At 36.3% G+C, this 26001-nt stretch overlaps 1 protein-coding gene across 3 annotated transcripts in view; it reads left to right on the top strand.

Annotated features, from left to right (window-relative positions):
- Positions 1–25861, top strand: part of SNX6 (sorting nexin 6) — a 29811-nt gene extending 3950 nt beyond the window's left edge. For all 3 annotated transcript variants that reach the window (XM_038137472.1, XM_038137471.1, XM_038137473.1), the window contains 12 exons: positions 1835–1939; positions 3685–3795; positions 5351–5472; positions 7446–7569; positions 8781–8876; positions 10140–10245; positions 12677–12752; positions 14060–14099; positions 15229–15315; positions 16209–16368; positions 17413–17498; positions 24033–25861. In XM_038137472.1, coding sequence (XP_037993400.1) covers positions 1835–1939; positions 3685–3795; positions 5351–5472; positions 7446–7569; positions 8781–8876; positions 10140–10245; positions 12677–12752; positions 14060–14099; positions 15229–15315; positions 16209–16368; positions 17413–17498; positions 24033–24086 — 1167 coding nt within the window. In that variant the 3' untranslated portion in view covers positions 24087–25861. The remainder of the gene's footprint in view (positions 1–1834; positions 1940–3684; positions 3796–5350; positions 5473–7445; positions 7570–8780; positions 8877–10139; positions 10246–12676; positions 12753–14059; positions 14100–15228; positions 15316–16208; positions 16369–17412; positions 17499–24032) is intronic.
- The last annotated feature ends 140 nt before the right edge of the window (positions 25862–26001 follow it).

Here is a 26001-nt window from a genome sequence, read left to right as displayed (position 1 = left end):
TACCCCAGACAGTGTAACCACAAAAACCTTTTCACACGCTGAAAAATGTGGTGTCATGACATAAGAGAGACATTGGTATGTCATTATATTTTTCTTTCCTAAATTAGATGGTAAGCACTTTGGAAACTCAGTAGGAGCTAGGAGATACTGCCTCTGAGAAGTGATCTGCAAGAAACCATTGCATGATAATGCGCCTTTGTGTGAGGCAGTGACCCTCTAAACCTAGGAAAAAAAATCAAAAGGCAATGCCTGAATCACGTGTGTGAATATGTTACTGTGTGCAGTCATTTTAATTATTTCCAACTCCACTGTAAGGGAAAGCTATGTGTAAGAACTTTTGAACAGTTCCATTTTGCTAGCCTTAGCAGAATATGCCAGATTGCATGATTCTGGTTTGCTTTAACACACTAATTCTAAGATCCATGAGTCTGGTTGCTGCTGCATAGGAAGAGTTGTCCATGTATCAAGGTTAACAGCAAGACCAGAGTGAGATCTGACCACTGTGATTTAATATAAAGGTAACTTATGGAAAACTAGATGTGTCAGTTGATGCTTCTGTCCTAGAGCTTTTCCAGTGCCTCACAGTGTTACCTTCAAAATCTGTTCATGTGTAACTTCTGTGCTATGTGTTGAGAGTACTTAAAGCATTTTTGTACTTAAGTATTGGCTTAAAAATGCAATCCTGAAAAAAAATTTATGGAGAAAGGTCCAAATTTCTGTATGGTAAAGCATTTTTATACTGTAGAATGGGATATTTGTCGAAAAAATGCAGCATCAGAGAAAACACCATGTCTCAGTAAAAATTATGCCTTGTGAGCATGATGTTGAAATATTTTTTGACAATGTGATTGGAAAAGATTTCAGGGTTAGCATTAGTGCTTGTAAAAACATTCCAAATGTCTGTTGGCCATGATGATGAAATTGTCAAGGGACAAATTCCTCTAGAACAACAAGGGTGCAAGGGTGAGGGGCTTGAATTTCCAGTTGGGCTCTAGGTGAGGTTGCACAAAGTACTGAAGCCTTTAGTCCAGTTACTGCCAAATATTGTGGTGCTCAGATAACATTTCAGTTTTGCTATATTTGATCATTGTCTCTTTTTTTTTTTTTTCCAATGTGACTGGAATTATTTTGTGAAAGAGTTCAGGTTTCATGTCTTGTAGAAAAAAACACATGTATTCCTTGCACTTTTTGCCATTTCTCATGCTCATTTTGAAGACATCAAAGTCTTGGGTTTGAATGTTTTGCTTTGGGGTTTTTCAGAAAAACAGTATTTCCAGGAAGACTTAGCTCTGTGAAGTTCAGGATATTCTTTTAAGTTTTTTCATTATATGATGAGATATGTTGAACAGAATAGTGTAAGACAGTGTGAGTAAATCAGGTCTATAACTGCTCTTGCTTCTTTGAAATATGGAACCACTTTTCCCCTTAAAAGTACCTTACTGATTGTTAATATCTTTATAATTACCTTTACAAGTTTATTTAGAGCAGCTTGTCAGTTCAGAGGAATGGGGACAATAAAGAGAAAAACCTACCAAACTTGTTGCTATCTGTAAATGTACTTTGTCTTGAGCATCTCAATTACTAGCAAATTAACAATCTACAGAAATGAAAATAGTGCACTAACAAGGCATACTGAAAAGGAGATTATTATTTGTATGGTTGTTCATAAGGAGTACTACTGGAATTTCTTTTTCTGTTGGAAATAATCTTTTAATGTTGGGGGGTTTTGTGATCTGTCTTCAGCATTGCAGGATCAGGGTTCATTTCAAAGGAAGAATAATGGAAATATAGTTTACCTTTTTTTTAATTTTATGCTAAATATATTTTTCTTCAGCTTAGAGCAATAAATGTAGATCTCCAGACTGATGCTGCTCTGCAAGTGGATATCTCAGATGCACTCAGTGAGAGAGATAAAGTGAAATTCACAGTCCATACAAAGGTAAAACCTGAGTTTGTACATGCAACAGTTCTTAATTATATACAAAAGAGAGTTTGCTTAAACTGTTGAAACAAAGTGTAACACAATCCAGAGGAAATGAGAAAGTAGAATTATCTCATGTTTACTAGACTGTGTAGCTGCAGTGCATAAGAAAAAGATGACTAAGAATTAAAAAACTGTTTAGAAGAAAGTTATGTTCTTTTTTTTTTTTAATTGATATGTTGTTATGCCATTCCCATGCCTATTAATTAGCCTGTTTGCTGGTAGTATCTTTAATATACATGAATATACTTCAGTATAGTTTTTTAATTTGATTAGATCTTATTATAGTTTCAGATTCTAAAAGCATATTTTGTAATTGTATTACATTCAGGGATCATTTTTAATTACTGTTGTTTATGGCTTTTTTTTTTTTAGATTTGAATGTTTATTGATTGCAGAGTGACAGAATAATTGAAGTTGAATAAAATATCTGGACAGCATTAACCCTATCTCCTCCCTCACTCTCACCATTAAATTAGAGTGCACAAGAGCACATTGCTCAGGATTTGTCCATTTGGGTTTCAATTACAGAATCATAGAGTCACTTAGGTTGGAAAAGACCTCTAATATTGAGTCCAACCATTAATCCAGCACTGCTGAGTCCACCGTTAAACCATGTCCCTAAGTGCCACATCTACATGTTTTTTAAATACCTCCTGGGATGGTTGTTCAGCCATTTCCCTGGGCAGCCGCTTCTAAAACTTGACAGCCCTTTTGGTGAAAAAAAAAATTTAATATCCAATCTAAACCTCCCCTGGTGCAACTTGAGGCCATTTCCTCTTGTCCTCTCACCTATTACTTGAGAGAGGAGACCAACCCCCACTTGACTACAGCCTCATATCAGATGCTTGTAGTGAGTGATAAGGTCAACCCCTGATTTTTCTTCAGCTGAAACATCTCCAGCTCCCTCAGCCGCTCCTCATTGGATTTGTGCTCCAGAGCCGTCACCAGCTCTGCTGTTCTTCCCTGGACACGCTCCAGCACCTCAGGGTCTTTCTTGTCAGGAGGGGCCCAGAACTGACCACAGCACTCGAGGTGTGGCATCACCAGTGTCCAGCACAGAGTCACTTTCTTGGTCCTGCTGGCCATGTTATTTCTGATACAAGTCAGGATGCCACTGATCTTCTTGGCTACCTGGGCACACGCTGGATCATATCCAGCCACTGTTGACCAGGTTCTTTTCCAATGGGCAGCTTTCCAGCTGCTCTGCCCCCAGCCTGTAGCACTGTCTGGGGTTGTGACCCAAGTGCAGACCTGGCTCCTCACCTTGTTGAACCTCCTACAGCTGGCCTCAATCCATGGATCCAGCTGGTCCAGATCCCTCTGCAGATCCTTCCTGCCCTCCGGCAGATCAACATCTCCAACCAACTTGGTGTCATCTACAAACTGACTAAGAGACACTTGGTCCCCTCATCCAGATCATCAGTAAAGATACTAAATGGAACTCCAGGATTAAAATGATAAAGATGTTAGGCGTGTCGATGAGAGCAGGCACTCCACAAACTGTTATGGCAGCCCATGCCAGTTGATTGCTGCACTAATTAAGATCAGGGTAATTACTGCGGTAGGAACTTTTGGGGACATTTTTATTGTTCCCTCAAGGTTTTTTCTCATGTAGTAATGAAAAACCTTGTTTTTTGTTGAGCTTTTCTTCCTCTGTATCTCCTTCCCCCCCATAATTCTACCTCCTTCTACCCTTCTAGAGTTCCTTACCAAATTTCAAACAGAACGAATTTTCTGTTGTCCGGCAACACGAAGAGTTTATTTGGCTTCATGATTCTTTTGTTGAGAATGAGGACTATGCTGGCTATATTGTAAGTACTGGTATTCTTTTGGTTTATATGTGCAGTTTTCTGTGGGCTGGATCAAAACTACTTGAGACTGCTTTTAAATGCAGTGGAAACAGCAGGTGTTCATTCCTTATAAAATCAGATAAGCTTCTCTAATACTTCATTTTATGCAATTAAACAAAATTAATGGTTGAAGCAAGCTTGGAAGAAAGCTACAGTAGATGTCATACTTCCTTGCCCTTTACTTTCAAGAAGTGAGTAGTTTAATTTATCTCCAAGTGTATTTTTATGCCACTGTGTTAAAAGTGTGGGAGAGGGTTGAACTGTATAACTTGGTGGTATTGTTTCTGCAAGTTAATGTTTAACTGAGTTACAAGTTTCATGTTGCCTTTGTTTTAGCTGGAATGGTAGACTTTTCGAGTTCTCATTATAAAGATCAGAATCATTTTTCCATAAATAAGAGGAAAGAAAAACAAATTTACATACCATGTAGAACTACAGGGAATCTCAATATATATTAACTTACAGTTTGAAGTTAATTTCAGGCATTCCAGGAACAGAGGTCTCAAAACAGGCACCATATGATACTGCATATTAAAAATGGTGCTGCTTTTCATATGTTAATTGCAAATAGGAATATTTGTCATCCTGGTATGAAAGTTTGGTATTCGTTTTGTGTTTGGGGGGTGTTTACTGATTCAGAGGATAAACAGATATTTCTAATTGATTAGTGGGTAAATTATAATGAGTATAATCTGTGATGGTCATACCATTCTTCAGCTAGTCTTTTCTTCAGAAAAGCTATTTGAAGTGACTAGACCTTCAGTGTGGTAATGACTAATTTCAGACAGTTGGCTGTCTGACCAGATGCTGGATTTTTCTTTTTCTTTTTTTGTGATATGTTAATGTGATGGGCCAGTGTCAGTAAATTAAAATTTTAACATTCCTTTCCTGGCACCAATTCAGGTTTTGTTTGACTCTGGTGTTTTTTCTCTTTCAGTGTTAATATACTGTATTACAAAATTACCCTAGAGCCTTGTTAACTGGGGGCTTTGTTACTTCAACACATATGTCTTTAATGTCAACAGTGCTGCAAGAAAGAGCTAGTGCCTGCAAACAATAGGGAATGGTTTTCTTGGTTTAAAGTTTTGGGGAGTTAGAAATGGGTGGTGTGAAAACAATTGTGGAATTCTTTTTTCTTCTTGCTTTAAACAAGAAATAATCTTTACCAAAGAAGCTAAACCAAAACTATATTCTTTCAAAAAATATTCTTCAAATATTTTTTCAAGTTTTAAGTCATTGTCATGGGAAATGAAGTATTATTTGGCTTCTGTTGTAATTACACTGAAGCCATTAGTTAATACTTTAGTAATCTTCAAGGACACTTGACTGAAATTGGTGTAGTAATGCAGCACGAATAACTCATGAATAAGAGACTTTATCCAGAAATGCTGTAATGAATGATGAAAGAGAGAAACATCTATTAAAAAGCTGCAGGCAGTCTACAGTTCCTGTGCTGTGAATGGGTGTTGTTTGACTGAGAAAATGAGAACTTAAAAAAAATTGGATTGAATTCCAGATTCCACCAGCACCACCCAGGCCTGACTTTGATGCCTCCAGGGAGAAACTGCAGAAACTTGGAGAAGGGGAAGGATCAATGACTAAAGAAGAATTCACCAAGATGAAACAAGAACTGGAAGCGTATGTAGACTTGATTACTAATTTATTAATTTATCTATATTCCAAAACTTCTAATGCTGTTTGCTGTCCCATGTTTCCAATCTCACTGTAATGGTTCTCTGTGAAACACAGACTTGAGAATCCAGTTGTTATATAACCAAGGTTAATTTTAGTGATCATGATCAGTGCCATTAGGAAAATTGTAGAAATAATTTCATGGAAGATCTTCTGAAACAGGAAATAAATTAGCTTGTTCTTGAGCATTCTTTCATAAGAAAGAAGGTACTTAGATCCTGTTCTTCACAGAACATGTGCAAAGGGAGGAGATAACCTTTATCTTTTTTAGTTCTAGTATTCCACATTTGATAAGTATAATTAGACTTTAGGGTAATACACACAGTGATTGGGAGTAGGGAGCTGTGCAAGTGGTTGGTACTTTAAACATAGATGCCAACCTTCTGTTCCCCAAGAAATATGAAAATTGCTAGAAAATTCCTTTTTTGACACTCCTTTTTTTCTTTTTCAATTTTTGCACAAGGAGAATATACTTCCTGAAAATACTATTTTCCCTTACTATGAATTTAATTTATATTGAAATAACTGCTCTGAAGCTTCTTGTTCCATATTGAGTTACACAGTGAAGTTTCTCCTTGCTTCGTCCATTTTCTTTATCATGCATTCACTTCTTTGATCTTTTTCCTGTCATTGGTTTCAGTTTTCAAGTGTATATTTACGCTGCTTCTAGACTGCTTCTATCAAGAGCTCTGAATTGGCAAGAAAAGTACATAGAACTCTTACAACTGCTGCTTTCTCTCCGAACTTCAGCTGCTGTGAGCAAATGTCTTAAAAAGCTCTGTATTAGTGATATGTACACCATAATTTATAGCAGAGTAGATATACACTTCATATGCAGAAAACTGGAAATTAGCAGAACACTATAGATTTTAAAGAATCTGGTTTTCCAGCGGCCCTGATCATGATTCTCTTGTGGTCTGGTTAGGGGTTGGATAACACAGAAAACTTTGGGTTTCTTCTACTGCCACCTCCATCCTCTGCATCCTCCTTTTTTGTCTTCACTGAATGACTACTACTCTCACTGAGATCAAACATCTCCCAACACTGGCCCTGCTGGTTTGCTGGTATGTAAATCTTAACCTCCTTGCACATAGTGGAAGGAAAAGCACTGATTATAATTTCACTGTTTGACCTCAGAATGGGAAAAAGAGCCCTTTCCTCATTTTTAGATGAGTTGCATCTTACTCATTGAATTTACAAAGCACAATGAATTCTAGCAAACTTGTATTGATAAGAGTGCCTTCCTCTTAATTAAATTGCAAGTGAGTAATTGCTTTGAAGTTGAGTTGGCTGAACTGGGCAACTATGTGATTGTTATGGTTAAATGTGGTTTTTTGTTGTACCTACCAAATGCAGCTCTTAATCTCACTTTTAGAATCACCATGAAGCGAGACATCAATGTAAGCTTTGGCTCAAAAAGGCTAGGTGTTTTAACATGAAATAAAAGACTGTCTAAACAGCTAACAAAACTACATAAACATATAAATAAGTAAGGAGGGTGCAAATGGGCAAGGGGATGGAGATGGGGAGGAAGGAATTTGCGCATCAATACACAGTGCTGAGGGACTGTAGTCTGTACATTAGTTTCTTGAATTTTGGGGTGCTGGGGAAAGGACAATGAAATGAGGTTACACTTTCAGCAAACCAGTGTCTGTTAGCTAACCATAAAAATTGAAGTGTATTTGTTGACTCTCCATTAAAAGTCTCTCTGTAATGTGTTTGGGCTTCAAATTTCTCCCTAGTATTAGCATTGCAATATTTATTTATGTCTATATCAAATATTGGAGTGATAAACTCCAGTATATCAGCTTGTAATTTTGTACCCCTACTGAGGATCTCTTAAAGCTGCTCACTAGGTTTATCTCAAACTTAATTGCTTCATATGAAATTCTTATGTCTGTCTTATTTCTTGTTTTTAGTGAATATTTGGCAATATTCAAGAAGACAGTTGCAATGCATGAAGTGTTTTTGTGTCGCGTGGCAGCACATCCTATTTTGAGAAAGGACTTAAATTTCCATGTATTCTTGGAATATAATCAGGATGTGAGTATTGAAAACTGAATTGCTGGCAAGAGAAATCAAGATGTGCTTTTATGGTAGGATGGAAAACTGATTAAGAGGGAATTACCTCCTGGAGCAATTTACATCAATTCCTTCATGCCAGACGTACTTGTATCGTAAAAATCTGTAGGAGTTCATTTTCTGCCACCTGGGTAACCAAATTCACTATATGCTTTAACCTCAGCATCAAAGATATTACTGGAAATCCAGTATATTTGGATTAAAAAGATGAGCTTTTGGTGGTGATTTCACTTGACAGTATACTTTTCCACTCTTTGAATTATTTTTATTTGCTGCGGGGTAGAATGATGCAACAAAACGGAACACTAATTTTTTAGGATTTGGAACTTTGGTGTAAATTCTGTTGCTAACAAAACTAGAGAGAATTTCTGATTAAATACTCTGATAATGTTAATGATGTGAGTGAAAACGTGGTTAATTTTTTTCTGAATATTGGACTAGTGTGGCTATCCACATGTAACATATTGAATTGAGAGAGTACTTCTGGATTCATAACTCTTTGGTGTTGGAGACAGTGTTTGCTCCTATTCTGCAGAGAGTTTAAGTTACTTTTTAAAATTGCAGGAATACAACATTGAGTGGAAGAAATTATTACACAGACTGGCTCAACTGCATACATACTTAATTCAAAATATGTTACAGAGGTTCCTCTGTTGCTTGATGTAGAAATGCTTACAGGTTCAGACACTCAGTTTACTTAAACTGGAAGTAGTTAGATGGACCGGAAGAGTGTGAGGAGGTTTAAACCAGCATCATCCTCTGGAAGTCAAAGAGCTGCCATTCACCAGAGAGTGAAACATAGTTGTGTTAACTCAACTATTGTTACATCAACTCAGCTATACTGTGCATGATAAATACTTTGTTATTGGTAACTGAAATGTCCACTCTGTACATTTGGTATCTGCAGGTGCTAGAATGGTGCTGATCTCTTTTTTTTTTCCTTTTTTTTCCCCCCTAGAATGGTATTTTAGGTGATAATCTAGTAAATGAGGTAGCCTTCATTCTGTATGCAAGGTGCCCTGTCCTCATTAGTGCAGAGTATAAGAATAAACAGAGAACAGGAGAATTGTTTTAAGTATAGCTAGTAGGTGTATGTAGTTCTGTTTAATTTTTTTAAAGCTTGTATTACCTCCAGAAAATGAATTAACATGATAAATTAATTTGTTTTTCAGTTGAGTGTTCGTGGGAAAAATAAGAAAGAGAAACTTGAAGACTTCTTCAAAAATATGGTTAAATCAGCAGATGGTGTCATTGTTTCAGGAGTAAAGGTGATTACTGCTTCACATAGGAAGATTTAAAATGTATTAACATTTGTCACCTTTTTAATGAAGCAGAATTTTACATAGGTACAAAAATGGATTTTTGTAGTGATATCTAACTTAAGAATTAGTGGCGGATCATGGGTGAGAACTTGTGGCCTGGATGCAAATTAACTGAGGGCTTTCTTGTGGCCTTTCAGTACTCTATGAAATTAAGCACCTTTTTTTAATACATAGATAATTGATAATCTTGTTGGATTTTTTTTTTTGTTCAAGCCTGCCATTTAATATAGTTGAAAGGAGAACTAGGTCTGACAACTGCTTCTGTTCAGAAGTTACTAATGGAGTGAATTTTCCCAGTCTTTTAGAATTTGTCTGCTGTTCCAAGGAGCAGCAGTAGAGGTTATATGATTTTTCCCATATTCTAGATGTAAGAATGTAACTGAGGAAAAAAAGGTAATGAAAATTCAATTTAATTTTTACTTTTCCAAAAGCTACAAGATCACTTTTATAGCAAACAGAAATTCTGCAGAGGATGGTTTTTAATCTCTTTTCTTTCTAGTGGTGACCTTCCATTTGGTAGCGATTTTTACAAGAGTTAAAAGTTTCTATGTTTAAAATCTTTTTTTTTTAAACTTCTGGAAAGTGGATATAACCATGGATTAATTATGACTTGGAGAAAAATATGAAGTCCAAATAACTTCCAGTTTCATAATATTGTTCAAAGCCCATGTTGTAGGCTATTCCATGGTATTGAGCATCTGTGTTATTTTAAAGGGTTTTTTAAAAAAATGTAAACCAGTTACCTCAAATTATAATACAGACAATATTAACATTTACCTTTGTTTACCAAATTAAAAGAAGTCTGTCATTAAGATCAGTGTTCTGACCTAGGAGTTCAAATCATCTTGTCTGAGACCACAGCCTCTGTGCTACTGGATGACTTTCATCCCTTCTTCCCTTTTTCTAAATAGATTACATGTATTCTATTTTTCTGTCACCCTTGGTGATCCTTTGCTATTCCTTCATGTTTAGTTATATTGACTTTTAGGATACTTGTTGCAAATTCTTAATTCTTACTAAATTCCTAATAAAACTTAAGGTCATGATACAAGTGGAGAAGAAATCAGTTCATATAAACGGTGTTTCAGAGAATAAAACCAGATGCATTTCCTGTCACAGCAACAGTGAAATGTACAACTTTACTCTGCAGTTGTTCTGTAGAGAGTGGGGGAAATCCTGTTTTTTTAATTGTTCCCTTTTTTTTTGTAGGATGTGGATGACTTCTTTGAACATGAGAGAACATTCCTTGTAGAATATCACAACCGAGTCAAAGATGCCTCTGCCAAATCTGATAAAATGACAAGATCACATAAAAGTGAGGTTTTTTTCGGGGTGAAAATAGTACTGGTTAAAGTGTACAGAAGTTGTTAGTGAGGAGAAGTAATTTTTAGTTTACTTTTTGCATGTGAAAAGTGAATTCATTTCTCCAAGTGTGGCCTTCTGAGTCTAAAGAAGTTCAGTCTGACTTTCTAAGTTTAGGCTTTGCTGCAGTAGACTAGATGGAGTAAGAAGAGCCTGATGCAACACTGAGGATACATTTATTCTTCATGCTGTCTGCTTGAAAAGAAATACACTTTAATTTTAATTTTTTTTTTGAAGTGTGACTTAGTCATTTAGGTGTAGAGGTGGGTAATATGGCAGTACATGTGATTTTACTAATAGTGCAGTAGTTCTGGATTGGATGTGGTTGATTCCATCGAGGGCAATCTCTTGGCAAACTGGGCATTGCATTACCTTGCTAACAAAGTTACCTTTGCTCGTAGCAAACTCCTGTTTGGGCCATTAGTTCTAGACTAGGTTTCCATTTTTTAGCCATTTCAAGTGGAGACAGCAATGTGTACAGTAGTGTGGTTTACAGGATCCCTTTTACTGAGACAAGATTCACCACTTGCTGTTGATTTGTCTTCGTGAGCTGAGTGCTAGCCGTTGTGATTCTGAAAGCTCTAGATGGTCTTCTCAAGTGCAGTTCATTTATTTGAGAAAATGAAAAAATCTTTGGGTTAGGACTTTTGTGTTTGATTTAGGATTACTGTGTTTTGAGCTCAGAAGAAATTGGCCTGTGTTGCCCTTGATTTTAAGTTTGTCTGCTTAGATAAATCAGAATTGATCTTTCAGATTCTGTCTATTCTTTGAAGTTTGGGACTGATTTACAGTTACTGTCTTTGCCATCTACAGTAATATAGTTCATACAAAACCAGGTCACAAACTTTTCATGATTCTCCATTGATAAGATCTCTAAAATGGATATTGAAGGAGATGTTAAACCAAGAATTTACTGAGTTCTTCAGATGCTTCTCTTGCCATTGCATGAATGCTGAGTCTTCTGTAGTTTTAGTATCTGTGCTAGAAGATGGAAAGAGTCACTTATGGCTCAGTGAGCTAAGGGCCCTGTATCTGCATTCAGTTCCCACCTGAAGTGGTTTCTGGTGATTTTGGTGCTTTCTTAAAATGAGAACTGAACTTCATTCATGGTAATGAAGTGCCAAGATTTATTTACAGAGTGAGAAAGGCTTTAACACTGGCCGTAGAAGTGGGAAAATCCTTTGAAATTAGGTTGTAGAGGATCTGATGGGAAAGGATTGATCAAACTCATGGCAAAGCTTTGTTGGTTACCAGGCTCAAATCACGTACGATGTTTACTGACAACTTCTGCCAAACTGTGAATTGGGACAAGTGGCACCATTTGAAATTTGAAATTCTGGCTAGAGGAGCAGAGCAATGACCTGGGAAACCTGTTTTGGAAGTGGGCAATCTTAGTTTATGGATAACATGATCAACAGGGAGCTGCAGATCTTGCAAAGATACCAACTTGCTATTTCCAGCAGAAAATCAATTTTTATGTTGAAATTGGAAGAATAGAAGGGAAGATTAATTGCTTCCTAATACCATTCTTCACTGTAACCAGCTGCATTGATAATGTATGGAGTAATGAATTTCGTGGAAGCTGACCCACTCAATCTGTTAAGGTTGTGTTATTAGGAAAAAATAATTCTGCTTAAGGCACATAAACTTCAAAAATAACAAATGTATTTTCCTGTTCATTGCTTGGATCTGTTAGTTTTCATCATCCATTGAGTTAATACTTTAAAGCTTTTTAAAAAAGCTCTGTGTGCAAAGATTTATTTTTTATGTTTTTTTAAATTATATAGCAATACCTCACTGGTGAAATTATGCAGCCTTCTTACAAATATTGCTTCTAATTTATTGTTTAAAGTGATTTAACACTAATGCTACTTTAACCAGTGACTGCTTGTTGAAGAGGTAAGGGTTTTCTAAAACCAGGGATGTGCTAGAAAATGTGTTGTGGATATAGTGCTGTATTTTTTGTTGTTTGGGGTTTATATTCAATTAACTGCTCTCAAGCACACAGACTTTGTTACTGTTAAACTGTGATTTTTTTTTTCCAAATTGTTTTAAAATAAAATTTAAATTCAGATTTTAACCATTAAGCTTGTACATCTTCCACCAAAATAAAACCTAAAAAAATTGCACCATTCATTCACCTAGCCAGTTGTAATTGCATAAAATACTCCTAGATAAATTACAGACTGCGCAATTTGTTGAAACCACTGTTTTTATTGTGTAAAGTTATCCTTCCTATTAAGTGATGAGATTGCAGTTTTATTTCTACTTCTGTGTTAAAGCATGTCCTTTTAGAAAAACACCAGTTTTGAAGAAAGGAATTTCAAAATTTTCAGAAAGAAGAGGAATGAGGTAGTAAAACAAGTGCTTGTTTGTTTTTCTAGATGTGGCGGATGACTATAATAGAATTGGTTCTTCATTATATGCATTAGGAACACAGGACTCCACAGATATATGCAAGTAAGACATTGTTCATAACCTACGGGGTAATTTGCTGTTTAGCAGTCTTAATGGTGGCCTGCGAGATTGGTAGCTCTTGTCAGGGGAAAACCAGAATTTATTACAGCTGTATCACATTGAAACATTTTCTCCTCTAGTATTTCATTGCTTTAGCAGGCTGCATTTAACAGTTTTGTTTTAATATTCTTCTGTAAAAAAAATCCTAATTTCTAAAGTCTGTAGAAAATTGGACAGATGAGATGGAAAAGTCCTCATCAAATAAGGAAAAAAACGACAATTCTTTCACCATTAAAAAAAAAATGTTCCAAATGCTTTGATATATGCAACAAGCACAGGTCTCAGTCTGAGTATATGGATTTTTTTTTCAATGTACATACATCCTGAAAAATAGTTCTGCTGTTCTGGCAAGTTTACTGTCCTTAGGAAAACAAAGGAATCTTCAGGGATCCCCAGAACTTTAGAACGGTGTCTCTACATACAGATGTTTGTCCTTTAATCTTTCAGTGAACATACAGATGTTTGTCCTTTAATCTTTCAGTGATTTGCTTAAAGATGAAGTCTGGTATATTTGACAATAAAACTAAGTTACTGGCTTAAAGAAGTCAGTGCTTGTCAACATACACACATAGTTAGTGTGATGTTGGTGTCAGTGTGACAACAGGTAGGACATGAAAGTTAACTTACTAATATACCTGAATTACAGTGATACACTTCCAGATGTGGTGATAGCTTATATACCAGATACTTTGATGATAGTATTGATATTTGTTGTAGTCCGTTAGGGTGTGTCAGAAATTACATCTGTCTTCTGTCAAAATAGTATCATTTGACTGTAATTCGGTCTGCTGTAAGACTGAAGCCGTGTATTGTCTCCTGCAGTGGAGATGTTGCCACACTGTTGCTCAGCATCCCTGAATTCCAAGTAGGACATATGTCATGTTTACTGTGTGAAGAAAAGTACATTCAAATTCGTGTAGAGGACACTTGATAATAGTGTAAGACCATTGACCATGGTGCTGCTGTTAGGGGTTTAATTCACAGATGCATAAAGAATCCTCGAGGAGCTGAGCAATTATTCTTTACTTAAAAATATCTGTCTGTTATGCTTTGTCCCTTGCCTTTCTTACATTGCACAGTTCCCACACATTTGAAGTTTGAAACTAGTATGTTCTCTGAGTTCTGTGAATTATAATTGTAAGCAGTGCCTTTGCAATGTCTATTGCCAGACACAGACTATAGTGTGAGTTCTAGAAAGTAATTAGACTGTTCAAAACAGTGTTGTAATATGAGCTGTTTCCTTTGCACAGGTTTTTTCTGAAGGTGTCAGAGTTATTTGACAAAACAAGGGTATGTACTACAAAACGGACGTCATGTGTCAACAAGGCATTAATATGTGGATTAATATGGGTGCTTCTAGATAGAGCATTTAAGCAATGTGTAGTATGGAATGAGAAAGTGTAAGATTTCAGTCGTGTTTTGTAAAATGAACCTTTGGACTCCTCAGTCTACTAAACATTTCTAGGCAGTCTGCTGTAATACCCTTCTATTCCTCTAAAATGCATTGAGGTCTTCCATACTTGTTACTGGGAGTCACAGAACTTGTTATGGATAAAAGAAATGAAGAAATTGAATCCTTAATTTAAAAAATGGTGGTCATGCTGCTTTTTTTCTGGAGCCAAGATCTGTTTCTACAATTATTTGACTCAAAGATAATGTTGCTTATGCTTGTAACCAGTTTTTCATGTATCTTCTGTTTTGCCCTACTTATTTGGCTTGGTAGAGAGAAGATGTATGCCATGTATGAGGAAAACTTCCAAATGAGAAATGTGTGCATTTCCTAAACTGACAATTGTATCTGCATAAACACATACTTTAAAGAAAATTTACAGAATTACTTGCTTTGACTCAAAATGTTGCATTTCAGAAATTACCTTTTTTAAATTACGGTTTAAAAAATGCACTTGCAGACTCTATTTCAAATCTGTTTCAAATGCAAGCAAATCAGTTTATTGGTTTTTAGACCATTTAGTGCATGCAGTTACACAATTAGTCTGCAAAGGTGCCTTAAAAATTTGTTTTTCTTTGATTTCAACAACAACATTAAACTGCTTGTACAACTCTTAATATAAGTTTGTTTCTCTAAATTTTTTCTAGCATATGATAAATATAATTGCTATTGGGGAAAAAAAGCAGTTTTTAATATAGAAAGCCAGTTGTCAATTACTGCTCACAGATCAGCTTATTCCTTACATTTTAATACAAAATCCTAATACTGCTTCTCATTTTGCATCTTCAAGTATCCTGTCATTAATGCCTGATCTTAGTTTTTGAAAAAGACCATCTGTTGTGTACTGCATATTGTACATTTAATTTGTATCATACAAATGAATGCCCAAAGTCTGATTGTTTTTAAGTTGATCCTTTTGCTTACTGTTTTTTTTTTGTTTTATGATGGTGTTTTGTCTTGTTTTTCCAGAAAATAGAGGCTCGAGTATCTGCTGATGAAGATCTTAAGCTTTCTGATCTTCTGAAATATTACCTTAGGGAATCTCAAGCTGCTAAGGTGAATCTATGTGTTTTTGTTCAATGAAATTGTGTTTTTTTAACATTAAAAAAAAGAGAGAAAGTGATATGGGCTTATCAACTCACAATATAGATAGATTAAAATGCTGCCTCCTCTAGCCTGCAGTTTTTCCCTGAGCTGTAAAACCTGTTTCTGTTGAATATAAGGAGTAACAAAGTAGTTGCTGATGTGGGACTGACTGTGTGGAAGTGAGTAAGCCACTTGTCAAGGCCAAATCATGCAGTAATGAGAAACACTGGAAGGGCTGATCTTGTGTTTGCAGTGTGTTTGGTGTTTGTAATTGCAAGCAATTCTGCTTTTTCTTTAATATTACAATTGGATATTCCATATAATCTACTAGTGCTAATACCAAAACACATGGGCTTGATTTGATATTCTGTGCTTACAGAAAATTTCATTCTTACTTTTATTTGATGTGAGATGATTCAATAACATCCCAGAATGAGCAAGAATTTGACAGTAAACGTCTGTAGTTAGAAGATCAAACTGTTGCACAAAAAATGTTACTACTGCTTCTTGGGCTCTGTGTGTATTTCAGACACATAATCTAAATGTAGTTTGTTTCTAATCTAAGAAGCTGTGAAATTTCCCATGGTTTGCCTTCTTTGGCTTTTTGTAGTTTGATCTAAGCCATCTGTTGCTAGCCTCTGCCAGACAAGATGGAGAACAAACAGTATTATGTTTGGATCTGATCTAGTATGGACATTCCTGTGACTTGGAGGATGAAGTAAAGCGAATGCAAATAATTTACTAAGAACTGAAATACAGCAAAAAAGACTAAAATTAATTTGATTTTTTAAAATTACTTGGAATATAATAAAATTATTGGGTAGACTCTTATAAACTCCATACAACCTTTGTTTTTTTAATAGGATCTCCTATATAGAAGATCTAGGTCACTAGTGGATTATGAAAATGCTAATAAGGCATTGGATAAAGCAAGAGCAAAAAATAAAGATGTGCTGCAAGCTGAAACTACTCAGCAAATATGCTGTCAGAAATTTGAGAAAATTTCTGAATCAGCAAAACAAGGTATTTGGGTGGTCCTTGATCCTATGTTACTACTTGAAAATTAACATTTTAGTATGTTATAAATGAGAATTAATGTAATTAATAAGAATAGATTTTTGTACTGTTTCCTAAGCAGGAATATTAAATCTAATTATTATTTATTACTTTTAGAAAGTTCAAATTATATTTTTCTTTGACTTCTCATAGCTCTGATAGGTAGCAAAGTCTAGGTGCAAATTACTTGTTAAGCTTTTTTTTTTCCACATACTTAAGCTAAGATACGAAATGATAACTGTTAGCAGTAACAGCAAACAAATGTTTTAGTGTTGTTAAAATTCCCCTTTTGGTTTTATGCTTTCTTCTGTAAAGGCACCAGTGTGTCACAGATACGATACTACATCAGAGAAGGGAGAAATAATGAAATGAGATTTCACTGAATTACAGAGTTAACAGAGAAAAAGAACCTTATTTACATGTTACTTTTCTTCTGGAAACTTACTGTCTTTTTTAGGTTAAACTTCAGTGAGTTAGTAGGTATCTGAGTCATCATTTGTGGCAGATCTGTTCAAGGGTTAAACACCATGCTCTCCTGTTTTTATCATTGAAGAGTTGTTTGAGCCTGTAAATCTGGTTAATGATTCCTGTAAATGAGACAATGGAGAATGAGTGATCCTGTTAGCTACAATCTTATATGCAGAAGGCATACTGTTGTTCACCCTAGTTTTAGCTTAGTATATTCCTTGAAGACTTTCAAGTATCAGCCTTGAAAGAACAGTGCAGATGGAATAAGAGAAATAAATGTTAAAAGCATCCACTTGGCAGTCGTTTTTCAAAAGAGCTTAGTGTCCAGAAAAGGTTACCTAGAGGTGAGGAGCTGCAGTGATGGTTTGCTTTCTTCCAACTGAGTCGCAGTATTTTTGAGCCCAGAATGTGCTGAGATTAAACGTGAGGTTTTTCTTTTTTCCTTCTCTCAGCCTTTACCTCTTCCATCCTGAAGGAATGTCTGTTAATAGCTGAGGTCAGTAGCAGGGATACTGTTAATGAGTCCATTTTTATTTTCTATAGAACTGATAGACTTTAAGACAAGAAGAGTTGCAGCATTCAGAAAAAATCTGGTGGAACTAGCAGAACTGGAATTAAAGCATGCTAAGGTAACTGTGATCCTTTTCGGCCTGTATTTCAAGTGATTTTGAATATTAAATGCTTGATTAACCAAAATGGCTGCAGTTTTTGTATGATACACATTTCACATTCAGAAAGGTGAATATTGAGTTTTGTGCAGAAAGATTAAATTTCTTTAATAAAGACAAAATGAAGTATAGGTGAAGTGTCTCTGAGAGATTGGTATGCTTGAGGTGCCTTTGGAAAACTCATATCCTGGAAGATAGTTTTGCATTCAGTTTTATGTTTATTTGGCTGTTTGATATTTACATCTGCAGAATTTGAAAACTTACCTATTTTTAAAACTTCATCTGTCCATTTCACAATGAGATAGGAAGTGGTTTCTCCTGTTTGCCAGATTTTGGGACTTCTTGTATAGGATATTAAGCATGAGATCACACTGGCCTGTCTGCTGTGATGAGTATGCTTTTTGAACCTTTTTGCCTTTAAACTCTAAACCATTAACAAAAGAGGCATGCTGCAGATAGCCTTTTCAGGAAAATAAATTTTTGTGGGAAAAGAACTTTAGGAGGCCTGTACTGTCTTTAAACTTCACAATGTATTTGATTTCATGGATGACTACAACAGTCTCTTATTTGAACAGTCTTATACCTGGAGGCAGCTTTCTTTTAAAAATCAGTTCTTTAGCATTTCTCTTCAAATCTGAAACTGCATTGGTTGGGAAGCTGTGAATTAACTCAGAATGTATCTGTTAAAAGGACTTGTTAAGAGTTGTGTTGCTGCTTTAATTTTTTTTCAGTAGTGTTGATGGTGTCATTCTTCCTTCTGCTAAACTCATTGCTTGTAAAACCCATGTGCAGTAATAAGGGTTGTTGGGGAATTTTTTGTAAAGGTGTTTGTAGGTCTAAGTTCAGCTTAATGAGATATTTATGTATTGCTGGTAAAGCAATCAGTAATGTATGGAAAACACTACTCTTTTTTCAGATGAACAGTCCTTACTTTAAATAGTCCTAACAATCTTACTTGAACAGTTTTTATTGATTTGCCATATTGTGCTTTAGTAAGCTGTCCTGCTTCGATCATTGACTCTTCATCATCTCTTGTAACTGACTCTTGCTCAAGTCTCCACATGCCTTGAAGTGAAATGCTTAGACAATATCTCTGTCTTCTGTTAAAGAATCCCTTCTTTTAACTATGCAAGTCACAATGTTGGAATAATATTCTCTTTAATTTTGACAGCTAATAACTGTGGAATGCAGGGGGAAGATGCTTAAATTCTGTAGCTTTCACCTTGATACGTGTTTCGTGTGTCCTCAGTACCTGGAAGTGCTTGAAGATTTTTAGCTTTAGTTTGGTTCCACAGCTTGTGTTTAACACTAATTTCTTTGAATAGTCTGTCTGTGACTTACCTTGTCTTAGTAAATTTAATAACAAGGAGTCCATGAAGCTGTAATAGAAGCTTTGAAGTGTAGTTCTGCTTTTGGAACTACAAATTTTTTTTGCTGACCCTTTTTACCTGCTTCATCATGGAGCACAACATGCACCAGACAGTTTTGAATCTTTAAAGATTTACAGTAATAAAGGTCATTTTGATTAAGAATGATAAATCTTGAAACATTAACAAATACTGTAACCTGTTGAATGAAAGATGTTTCATTTCTCACTAGGTTTGAAAATTCTCATTTTCAATGCCACTGTTTCATATTTACAAACAAGCTAAGCTACAGATGGATCAGTTTGGTTGCTGTGTTTTTCTTTCTGTGAATTCTGGGTTTGATTATTACAAAATTTCCAAGTACAGTAGGTTGTATTTTTCAACATTGTATAGTGGGAAATGTTCTTATTAATGCAGTAACCAAGGTATTTGAAGAGAGTCTTATGGATAGGTTTTTATTAGTTTATACGGAGTATTGAGGGATGAAATGGTTTGGTGGACACTTTCTAGGTTAGTTCCATAAAAGGAAAAAATACGATATTAAAAGACTTGTTTGTTGGGGTTTTTATTTTCTTTGATGTAGTATTGTGCCCTGATGTGGGAAGAACAGTGCTAGAGGAATATGACTGAAACACAAATCATGAACAATGCTTCCATTTCAAGGACTAGGTAGCCCTGGTTTTGACTGGGATAAGCTGGGCTGTTTCTAGACACCTAACTCCTCTTGAAGACTAGTGGAAGCATAAAAGAAAGCTATGTTTTTCACGTAGGCAGTCAATTAAGTACGTCAGATCAAAAGCCCCCTGCGTCTAGGTTTTTGGCAAAATACTTGGCCTGATGCTGGCAGTCTGTCTCTGTGCTTTTGTACTTACTGGAGGCAGGCATGTGAAGTTTTAGTAGCAAAAAAATGGCAATTGCTTGGTCAGTCGAGTGTGGAGCGCAGCACTGACAATCTTTGCAACATGACCTATTACCCAAGTGTATGCATTTGCTTCCAGCAGAAATGCTAAGTCGGGAAGAGGTCTGGGGTCAATGGATACCCACTGCTGCAGCCTTTTGCTAGAAGTCTTCTGTTATGGGTTTTCTTTTTCAGTAGTGAGTGCCTCCAGACTATATGCCATGCAGATGCATCTGTTTCTGAATCAATCTAGCCATGTGTCTTTTGGACTTGGAGCTGCCTCACACAAAAAACATAGAGCTGAAATATTATGTAGCAGTGGGTGCTGAACTCACCTGAGAGGCTCTTTTGGAGGAATTCACACACAATGAAGGCTGCTGCTTGACTTGCAGTTTAAAGCTACTTGCTCTGTGTGGAAAGAAAAACACAAATCCTAAAATACAGAGATTGCTGCACAGAAGAAGTCAGAGTGACAAAAGAATTGAGAGAAGGTTCTGAGGCACAGCTTGCGTTTTGCGAGCTATACCTGCCTGTAGCTCTAGAAGACTTGAGTGCCATAGGGAAATAAACTCAGTAAATCAGGGACACTGTACATACAGTAAACTCTTAAGTAAACCCTCTCTGCCCAGTTATGTTCATACTACTTCCCTATAACATATTTCTTGGAATTATTGTTAATATCCTCTTATCCTTTTGAATTACAACTCAAGACTTCCGAAAAAGCTAAAAATCAGACTGTGGGTTGGGTTTGCTTTAAGTTGATGAAAGGGCAGACTGCTGCCAGGAAGGATGATGATGATGCATGACTTCCTTTCCTTTATGTTGGCACAATTATGTGTGCAGCTGCATAGTAAGAAGACGCTGAAAGTTGCTCTGGGTTTTCCTAAGCTTTACTTTGTCTTGTTTTCACAACATCCCTTGTATCAAAACACACAGTTTTGTCTGGGAGGGTTGGCAATAAAAGAGCTGCCGTCTTAGCAGCAGCAGCATGTACTCTAGATTTATTTACAGTAGCTGCCAAACTGAAGCTTTAGATTATCATTGGTCAGTGACCTACTGTAAGCATACTGATGCTTCTTTTTCTGTGGCCATTCTAGCTGATTATCCCCCTAGGCAGTGCTTAGCTTCTGTGTTTCTTCATGACTTAATGCAGCTGTAGCTAATGTAAGACCTGAGTAAGTATTTGGCCATTTTGGTGCAAAAGCTGCATTTGGTGTACTGTTCAGGATTTTAAATGGTTGGATTTTGAGGTATTCCTGTGTTGGACTTCATGTTCAGGAAGGGAGGTTTGATGGCTGGTGAAACTGCTACAGTTATAATCATATAGCATTCATAGCTTTGGCTGTACATTTGGAGTCTTTTGACATTGAGTTGTAACTGAGTAAGACAGCCACTTCCTTCATGTAAATAAATAGAAACATATATTTTCCGCAACTACTAACGTATACACTCTTGCCTCTCTGGGTTTTTTGGAAAAAGAATTTCTTGTGTACTAGCAACAGATGTCTGTTTGGAACTGATAGAAGAAGGAAGTAAGCAAAATGCAGTACTAAGGGAGTTGCTGAAATGTTTTGTCAGTAATTCTTTCCTGAAAAGAATGTTTCTGTCACTGTGATTCTGCCAGTAATTTTAATATCTACAGCTTAGGAGCGTGAGCTGGCAAGAAACGCTTTTCTGAATGAATTGGACTTTCTCAAGCTGTGGTGATGTCAGTCAAGTATGTCAGATACTGCAGCCACAAGGAGTAATGGCTCACAGTTTCTATTGACCTTGATTTATTATAATTTAAATAAGGTGATTCTTGTGAACTTTGTAAATTTGATCTAATAAAAATGAATTACGTGCCTATTTGGAAAATTTGAGTAGACTGGCTGGCTTAGTCTGGAAATGACTGAGGTGTAAAAGTTGTTGTGATGGTTTAACCTCAGCTGGCAACTAAAACTCAGAAAAGTGAGAAAACTGGTGAGTGTTTAAGACAGTTTAACAGGGAAAGCAAAAGCTGTGCACACAAGCAAAGCTAAGAAGGACTTTATTGACTGCTTCCCATGGGCAGGCAGAGGTTCATCCATCTCCAGGAGAGCAGGGCCCCATTACATGTGACAGTGACTTGAGAAGACAACAGTCTGAATGCCCCCCTCTTCCTTCTTATTTCCCCCACCTGATGTACTCAGCATGATGTCATATGGTCTGGAATATCCCTTTGGTCACTTGGGGTCAGCTGTCCTAGCTGTGTCCCCTCCCATCTCCTGTGCACCCCCAGCCACTTCTCCAGCACGCCAGTACAAGAAGCAGGAAAGGCAGAGTAAGAGCTGCTTGGCAATGATTATGTCATCTCTATGTTACCAACATAATTTTCAGCACAAATCCAAAATATATCCCCATATTAGCCACTGAGAAGAAAATTAATTCTACCCCAGCCAAAACCAGCACAGATGTTCTGGTAACTTTATTTTTTTTTTTTTTAGAGTGCTACATAATGGTCTGTAAATTACACATATACTTCATGCTTCCGTAATAAGATGGCCAAAAGATTATTGTCACACTTTAGTTACAGGTAATGTGTGCAGTCCATAAGTGTACTTCAGATTGAATTCCACTTGAAGACTGAAGACTTCAGACTGAAGTATTCCTTTCAATTCATTAGATCATTACAGTCAAGAATCACCTTTTCAGTGGCAGAGACCTTAAATTTATGAATCCTGTACATTACAAAGATGGGCCACAAAGTCTTCCTGTATCTTGCTTATATAGAACTTACTCATGTCACCAAATTACAAGCCTTCTGAAAAATAGCTTATGACTGTCCTCTGCCAGTATAGATAAAAAGAGACAAAAAAGCTGTGGAGGCTGTAACTGATACTGCTGCTGTCTAGATAAGACTGAGAAGATTTAGTAGGCATAACTGAGGATCTGTTTTCAAGCCTTTAAATCAGTTAATTGCTTAACCTGGATTATAAGAACCTGAAGGGGGCATAGAATTATGATTTTAGCTTTTGGGGCTGAGGGATAAATGTCCTGCTTACCTATCAAAAGTCATTGGAGCGCTTTCAACTGAAGGAGTATTTACAAATTCTTAAGGACTTCTGTGGACTGTTCATGAAAGGCATGGAAATCACAGATACTTACATGCTTTTGTGTGTCTGAATTTTTTATACGTTTCTTTTCTGATCCAAAAATGTTTTTAGAAGTCAGCAGTTTCTTCCATGTTCATATCTGGGCATTCAGACTGCTTTGTTCCTGCATTTTATCTGAGCCTGATAGGAATTACTCTTAACACTGTCAACAGCCCGACATTTTTTTCTTACGTAGAGATTTCCGATTTGGGAACAAATGTAGTACAGGTATTTCATAGTGAATAGCTAGTAGTTTAAAGTGATGTAAGCATACATGAATGAACGTATGAATACTGAGTTGTTTTGGTGGGGTTTTTTCCCTGCAAAGTAAATTCTGGCTTATCAATCACATTTTCTTAATTCACAACAGTATCAGTTCTCTAAATTCATTCAGATACCTGAAAACCAGTCTGTATATTTTTATGGTAGAGCCAGAATGCTTTAAATAAGATTAAAAACTGTGCTTGGAAAGGCGGCCAGAGCTTGGCTTAGAGTTAAGATGAGTTAATGTTCTGATAATCACTTCTGTAGCTCCAGCTGTAATGGCTAAACTCAATTTGATGGCTAAATCACCTGGCTAAGCATGTAAATCAGTCTGCTGTCTTTCTAACAGGCCTCCTCCTTGAACAAAGCTGTCAGCTTGAATGGCTGCTGTTAGTGAGGAGATCCCCAGTGCTATGAATTAATATTTGCTGATGAATACAGTATTCACAGTATTCAGTAACACATGAGTACTTACACTTAGGAGATCTCATTCTAGAGACAGAGCAATGGCCCTGCTAGATAAAATATTTTAAACTTTGCAACTGTGAATTTCATTGCTGAGAGAGTGCTCTGCAGTGAATAGTTTTTCTGGCCAGACTAGACCTTTAGGAAGAAACATGAAAGGGTTTATTAAGTGCTTATTTTTGAATTTCAGATTGGCTCTCTTTATTTCCATGACACTATATTCCTACATTCTAAAAAACTTTTAATACAGAAGTTGAGCATATTTTCCATAAGTTAAAACCTGTCTATTCTTCTTTAGTGATGCCATTGCTATTTAAAAAACATGGTTCTGTCACAAGTTTAAAAGAAAAAAGAACAAATGTGGTGATATTTTTCTTTATTTTTACAGGGTAACTTACAGCTTCTGCAGAGCTGCCTGGCAGTGTTAAATGGTGACACATAAGCTACGTTCCGTCCTCCCACTAACAAGGGCTGCCCTCCTCTGGATTTTGTTTTCATGACTTTAAATAGGCATTTACAATTCCCTGGAGAAAACATTTGACAAAGTGCACATAAGCAAGCTTCTTCTTTCAAAAGAATTAAACATGTGAAAGTAGCTCCAGACTATATGAACAGCATACTTGTTATACATACATATTCATGTTTATTTAATCATTATACGCTTTCATTGTTCAAAAACCAAATGCTCGGGTTTTGTGAAAATAGCCAATATAATAATGTTCATGTTATGAATACCATGATATGGCTGCAATCTTATTTACCTTTGTAAGTAATTTCTGAAGATCACCATTTGAAGCACATTGTTCAAATGGCCTAAATATTACCATTAGATATTTGAATATTGTTACTATAATGGCATTGTATACACTGTCTTAGTTTGTTTTTTTTTTCCATGTACTTATATCAAAAAACTTATCTTTTTTTCAATTGTGAACATTTCTTAGAAATTTTGGAGAACTTTGTGTAACCTTTATAACTATGATTTAAAAAGAAAAGCAGATGCATTAGTATGTTTGCCTTAACTTGTAGACTAATCCAATTATTGTAAAATAAACCATGAAATCAGTGATTTTTCTAAAATGATGCAGACACTGTATCATCTATAAGCTTAGTATTTTCTAGTAAATTGGATTAATTTGTTTTTTTCTCTATTCATTGTGTAAAAACCATTGACTAAGTATTGGATTGGTCTGACACTACTCACCCAGTACTTTTCACTTGCATTCTCAGGTTTTATCTGTTTGTCTGTGACTTTCCTATCCAGTGTACTTAAATTGTTTTGAGCTTCGTGGCTGACTCTGCAATTTCTTTGGCAGAAATACATTTGAGAGAACTTCCTGGGTTTCTTCTGCGAAAGGGGAAATAAAATAGCAGAAAGGAGTTCAGAAGATGCATAAAATATCAATGAAAAGTAATACTGCCCCACTGTCATATAGATAAAATGTTTTGCTTCAGGAAAAGTGAAGGTATCCCCTATAAAGGAGTGTGTTGAGAGGATCTCATTCTGCTAACTGGACTTAAGACTTAGAGCTATGAATCCAGTGTTAGTTGTACTGATTGGTCTCCCTTCCTTGAACTATGACCCTTTTCCAAGAGGTGCTGCTATGTTGTGTAATTTCACGATGTCATAAAATGAGGCTTTACTTGATGAACTGCTCGTCACGGTGGGATTGCTGCTTTATAAGCAATATGTGCTGTTCGCAGGCCTTCAGTGTAGCAGCAGTTTGGGTGAATGATATGGTTGGAAATGCAGATCAGTGTAAGTCAGTGTCTGATTACAGATGCCCTGTACTGTCACACAGAAGTGTGTGGTTTGGTTTGTTTTCTCAGATAGGGTAAATTGCACAGTGTTGTATACGTACCCTGCTGCCTTGCACCTCAAAACATTGCAAAGGCAGAGAAGTTTGCATTGTGCTTTGATTCATGTACACATCACCTCAGGCTTTGATGCCCAGTGCCCAGTGGGTCTTGGCAACTTACCATAGTACACAGAGTATTCCCAGCAATGCCTACTACACTAATACTGTGCGGTTCATCCTCTAGATATAACAGGTATAATTCCTAAGGAACTCATCTATAAATAGACTACAACGGACAACGATGACAATGTATATATAGTTAACAATATTGTAAATATTTTAAGTAGGATGTGGGAACAGTTTTTAGATTAGTCCTCGCTGTTGAGTGTTACTAGCTCATTAAATTTTTTCCAAGCCTCTTGGTATTGGGTGTGTCTCTTAAAGCTCTAAGTCTGGCTCGGTAGTTCTGGAAAAAAGTGCTTAAAACGTGACCCGAGAACCTACAACTCCGTAAAGAAGAGGGAAAAGATCCGCCTGCCCGTTCCTCGCTGCGGGGCG

The sequence above is a fragment of the Motacilla alba genome, chromosome 5 (assembly GCF_015832195.1).
Source record: "Motacilla alba alba isolate MOTALB_02 chromosome 5, Motacilla_alba_V1.0_pri, whole genome shotgun sequence".
NCBI classification, from domain to species: domain Eukaryota; kingdom Metazoa; phylum Chordata; class Aves; order Passeriformes; family Motacillidae; genus Motacilla; species Motacilla alba.
This window is presented reverse-complemented; position numbering and strand designations above follow the sequence as displayed.